Below are 5554 nucleotides of genomic sequence, written 5' to 3'. Positions count from 1 at the left end.
CACTGCATGAAAAAGAAAAATTTACAAAGCGGAATTTTTTTTAGGAAGGAAAATCTAGTAGCTAACCAACTCTACACCATTAGATCTCCATTATAGAAATTTCATTACATAAAAGTAGGTCCAAACATACAAGCAAGATGCTAAACAAGCCAAAAGCATATGGCTACCTCGCGCACGCCACTGACAGCACTTAACCCCTGCCATACCTAAGCACACCTCCCACTACGCGTCCATAAGATACTAGTATTACATTGACTAATCAAGCGCATCGCATCACGATTGCAGCCACAACTAGTACAAGGATGGCGACGCAAATAGCCATGTTTCCGACAGACACCACCAGATTGATCGATGCGGCATCCAGAGTGACGCCTGGCTGACACCGACCAACTGCCACCTCCTGCAGCAACGACCCGGCAACGTCGGTGGCCGCGGTGGCCATGTGCGACGCCTCCGGCCCTCTGTTGTGCTGCCCCACTGCAACATTCGCCGCCTGCATCTGACCACCTTCAACTAATCCTTCGACACCGTCATCACCCGGATTGAGCTGCTCCACCAGAGGCACCACCGGTCCATGGCCAACCAAGTGCTCCAGATATGCTTCTTGCCATCGATAGAAATCACAACCTCCTCTCCCTGGCTGCAATGGATTCGCAAAGATGAATAATATTTCAACAGCAAAAAGAAACCAACATCCATATAGCCAAAAGATCCACTTACGTTGTGGTTGCGGCACTTGTAGAACCTCTCACCCGCGAACTGTCCTCGCCTTGCCACAAACGTCACCACTCGCCTTCCGCAATCCGGACAAGGGATTATCTCCAACACGGGCGGATCCGCACCTTGGTTGGCGTTCACCATGTGCTATACCTAGGCTTCTTCCTCTAGATTTTGGGGGGAGAAATGAGCAGATATGGTCGGGCAGCTGGGGCAGTCTGATAATAAATAAGGTAGCTGCACCGCACAAACACCCCTTCCCCACCATCCGTCGGTGCCTCCGTCCGCCAACGGCAACAACGTCATCCCGTTACTGTAATGTACCACTGGTACTCTTTGGCACATAACCGACCCCAAGTCCCAGACCGACGTGCTCCGTCTACTCCCCCCTCCGTCATGTACGTACTGGAAACCGTACTTCCCCATATGCCGCCCACGTACACCGACAACGCATTTATTACTTTCTGCTGAACGCATCCCCATAGCTAAATCGATGGTCGAAGATACCAGGAGCGCACGCGCTCGTCCTCTCCTTCGAATTTTCGGCTCTGATGGACACTACCACCATGAAGAGATGCACAACTACTATCTCTTCTCCTGATGCTTTTGCTCGTGTCCCTTGTTTCCGCCGGCGATGTGGACACCACCATTTGCCTCCCAAGCGACGGCAAAGGTGACGTCTAAACTCAAGGTTGAAGGAAGAAACTGGCAGTAGCTAATTAGCTTGTCATGGTCGTTGTCATGCAGGAATTCCTGATGAAGCAGGCATGGCGCTGACGGGGGCGAGGGAGAAGAAGGGCGGCGAGGAGAGGCCGTGGGACTGCTGCGACAGGACCATCTGCACCAGGTCAATCCCGTCGCTCTGCCTCTGCCTGGACAAGGTCGAGCGGTGCGCCGCCGCGTGCAAGCGCTGCGTGCCGGCCGACTCTGACCCGTCCCTCCACGTCTGTCGCGACCAGTACTTCGGCGACCCCGGGCCCAGGTGCACCGAGGACGCCGCCGTTTCCGCTGCCGGCGGTAACTAGCACGAGCGCGTTAGAGCATCTTTAACAGCCGCCCAATGCGCAGCGCCCAAAAAACAAGTTTACAGCGTGCAAGTAAATTTTTTTAGGGCGCTAGAAGACGTTTGCTCCAACAAGCGCGGCAAAATATGATGCGCACGCGAGTCCAGCGGTCCCAATCAAGCGGTCCCATCTGCAGCAGCCCACAGTTTGCAGCGCGCACGACCGGGCGCACTAAATATGCTGCGCGCGATGCCTTTTTGATGCGCGCGCTGCATTAGTTATAGCGCGCACGTGCTTTTTGTGCGGCTGCTGGAGATTCCAAACCGGGTCCGCGCGCGCTAAAAGCAGTTTTTGTACCGCGCGGCGCTCATATAACGCTTCTGTTGGAGATGCTCTTAATGAATTATGATCACCCGGTCGGCCGGTCAAACTATGATGTGGTCGTCGTCGTGTCGTTCGTTTGCTAGGTCAAATTGGTTGCTCTGTAGCATGCGTGTTAGTGTTAAATTGTTTGCCCGGCCGCCTGTGGTGCCGGCGGGAAGAAGTGGCCCCGCTGGACCCCGACCGACGGGGCCGACGCCTACCGTGGTTGCTGCTACGGGTCGGGGTGGCGGTTCTGGTCCGAGACCGGTGGTGCCGGTTCCGGTTGGCGGTCAGCCTGGTGCCCCGCCTCCACCTCATTATGTCGCGAGGCCGGTTCAGATTCGTTCAGGACCTTCGCAGACGAGGCATAACTCGACAGCTAAAGATTCGTTTGAGCCACCCCGAGGTCAGTGGGGGGATGATGGTGTTGATGCGTATGGAGACGGAAAGCACCGTGGTTCCTCGTCTACAAGAGGCGGTCGAGGCTATGCCTGGCAGAGGGACGGGTCTGCTGAGAGACTGTTTCTCAGACCTCCAGGTGGTTTTGTTGAGGGAGCCTCCGGTCCGGATCACCGCCAGAGAGGAGGCTACCGTGGACATCGGGGTGGTCGGGGTGGTGGCCGTGGGAGGTATCGCCGTCAGCCTCCGCCCCCGGTAGCTGTTGACCATGCAACGGCAGCCGTGGAGACAGATAATGCTCAGTATACTGATCTCACTAGCCAAGCGATGGATGTGGTGACGGTCCTGACCAATGTTGAGGTTCCTGTGACTGGGACTGTGGCTGAGGCGTCTGACAGGTCTGATGCAAAGAGGGCGTCCAAGTGGACGCGCAAGAAGGAAAAAATGCTTTGTTACCGCTGTGGTGAGAAGGGCCACTTCATTGCTGAGTGCGTGGCGGAGCTGTGTGATTCGTGTGGCAAGCCAGCACATGCCTCGGGGGACTGCCCGTTATTGCGTGACCAGGCTCTGACAATGTATGGACTATACTGTGCAGAGCTGTTGTTCTTTGAGTCCCCGACCGCGAGAGAGATTCTCGAGGAGACACAGAGCTTGACCACCGGGGTTGTGAAAGCTACCCAGGGGAAGGTGACTGAGGCTCAGATTGTGCGGAGGCTTCAGGAGCTGGCACCGGGTGACTTCCAGTGGGAGTTGGTTAGTCTCGAGGCCAATGTCTTTAAGGTCGATTTCCCCTCTGTGGATGATTTGCAGAGACTACTGAGCTTTGGCTTGTGTAGAGTTCCTGGTACTAAGTGTATTTTGGAGTTTCACGAGTGGACCAAGGTGGAGCCTAAGGGAAAGCCGCTTACGCAGGTCTGATTTAGGTTTTCGGGGGCTCCATCTAAGCCTTTGCAGGATGTTCAAGTAGTGGCCAGTATGGGTATTATGGTTGGGAAGACGGAGAAAGTGGATATGGCTTTTACCCGTGCTCATGGGGTGGCCCGGATTTTAGTGAGTGTACTGGATATTGAGTTCGTGCTTGATGTGGTCAACTGGACATATAGGGGAGAGGTCTTCCCGCTCGAGATCGAGTTTGAGGACACTGACCTATTTGCTGAGGAGGTTAATGGGACTGATGTTGATATGCACGAGGGTGATGGCAGTGCGGGAGCCAAGGGGGCACCGACCGATGAGTCCACACGAGAGGGGTCCAACGGTTCTCGCCCTGATGCTCAGTTGCACGGGGATGGGACCAGGGTGGAGCCGGCACCCACACCTTCGGTGCCTATGACTCCGTTGCGTTTTGGGTCTTTTGAGCCCGCCTCAGCGCCTCCTAGACTTTGGAGTGATTAGGTAGATTCGAATGATGTGTTTGAACACACGGTCCCTTTGTTGGAGTTTGAGGGTGCTAGCGGATCATCGGCTTGACGCCTGGTGAGAGCCGCGTCGGCGAGGTCTTCGGATGGAGTTGGGGAGGTGGAGCCGGAGGTCGCTTCTATCTCCCTTGCTTCACCTGTGGTCGGGGCTCCGGTGATGACGTCTTCGTTCGAGGTGGGGCTTGGGGGAGTGGGTTCAGGGTAGGTGGCCTTGACTTCTCCCCTCCCGCTCCCGACGCCGGTGATGCCGGTCACGTTGGGGTCGGCCAGCGCTGGGAGAGGGAGCCCGAGGCAGGCGGCCTGGCCCTTTCTCCTCTGGTCGTGGCGACAGCTCCCGCGCCTCCAGTGGCGCTGGGGGGGGGGGTTGGGGTAGGCGGCCCTGGCTCTTCCATCCTCCCCTACAGTCAGGAGGACCGCGTCTCCTACCACGTCGGCACTTCACTCTGCGCCGGTGGGTGGGGCAGGAGGAGGGCTCGGGCAGGCGGCCCCAGCCATCCCCTCTCCTATCGTACTCGTGGGGCACTTGTCTGAGGGGCATGGGAGCCCGCAGCCGCCTCCTCCGGTAGCCGTGGTTGACCCTTTGGGGGACTCACCGCGAGGCTTTACTAGGGAGGAGGTCTTTGCTTTTGGCGGGATCTCGGACCCGGTCTCGACGGGGATACGGATGAGTTCTCGCATTCAGGAGCTTCCGGAGGTTGATGACATGCAGCAACGGTGCGCTATGAGGGCGGCCAAGCTTCATGATCCTGCGATCTCTTCTGGTATGTCCGTCAACATATCTAATTCTTTATTGCATTTTTCTAATGAGGAGATTATAAATAATGCAAACCAATTAGGAGTTTCACTAGGTGCTACTGATAGTGAGATTTCCAATTCGGTGAATGATCTGTTAGATTTGGAGGCGGAGCGTGCATTAGAGACTATTCGTAATCTCGCAGCGGTTAAACCCATGAATGATGATGAGATTGATGCTTTAGGGGTTAGAGTGCTAGATAGTCTGTGTGCGGATCTAGCACCCTCCCATCATGAGTCTGAGGACGATGATGCACCCCTAGATATTGACGTGGTTAGTACCGTTGAGCCCGGTTATGAGGACCGGGCGAAAGAGCCTAGTAAACCAAAGCGCAAGTGGAAACGGAAGATTTATCCCGATTCTGCAGTTCGTACGAGTGCTAGGATTCGGACTACTAAAAAATTCCATGACGAGATATGAAAGGAATCTTTTGGAATAGCAGAGGTCTGAAAGACTTGGCTAAAAGAAGGTTTCTTGCCGAGGCTTCTCTCGAGCATCGTTTAGATTTTTATTGCTCTATCGGAAACTGGTAGAGATAACTTTGCGCACCAGTTTCTTTCCTCTCTTGCGGGTGGTGTTGATTTTGATTGGCATTGCCTCCCTCCGCGAGGAAGATCGGGTGGTATCTTGCTGGGTGTGAGATGTGATTCGCTTGAAGTCCGAAGTGTAGTGATGGGAGACTTCACGGTAAAGTTTCGAGTCAGGTCTAAAGTTGATGGGTTCAACTGGGCTTTGGTGGCGGTTTATCGTGCCGCACAACCAGAGCTTAAACCGGAGTTTCTGTCGGAGCTTGTCCGAATCTGTGGGTCAGAGCAGCTTCCAATTTTAGTTGGGGGTGATTTCAATATCATCAGGAGGAGAAA

General features: G+C 55.0%; 1 protein-coding gene across 1 annotated transcript; it reads right to left on the bottom strand.

Annotated features, from left to right (window-relative positions):
• Positions 1–101: 101 nt before the first annotated feature.
• LOC119266812 lies at positions 102–889 on the bottom strand. The gene is made up of 2 exons (XM_037548090.1): positions 721–889; positions 102–640 (listed from the first exon to the last, which is right to left on the bottom strand). Exons 1-2 carry the CDS (start codon positions 859–861, stop codon positions 260–262), a joined length of 522 nt encoding a protein of 173 aa, XP_037403987.1. The 5' UTR covers positions 862–889; the 3' UTR covers positions 102–259.
• Positions 890–5554: the final 4665 nt, after the last annotated feature.

The sequence above is a fragment of the Triticum dicoccoides genome, chromosome 3A (assembly GCF_002162155.2).
Source record: "Triticum dicoccoides isolate Atlit2015 ecotype Zavitan chromosome 3A, WEW_v2.0, whole genome shotgun sequence".
Taxonomy (NCBI): domain Eukaryota; kingdom Viridiplantae; phylum Streptophyta; class Magnoliopsida; order Poales; family Poaceae; genus Triticum; species Triticum dicoccoides.
This window is presented reverse-complemented; position numbering and strand designations above follow the sequence as displayed.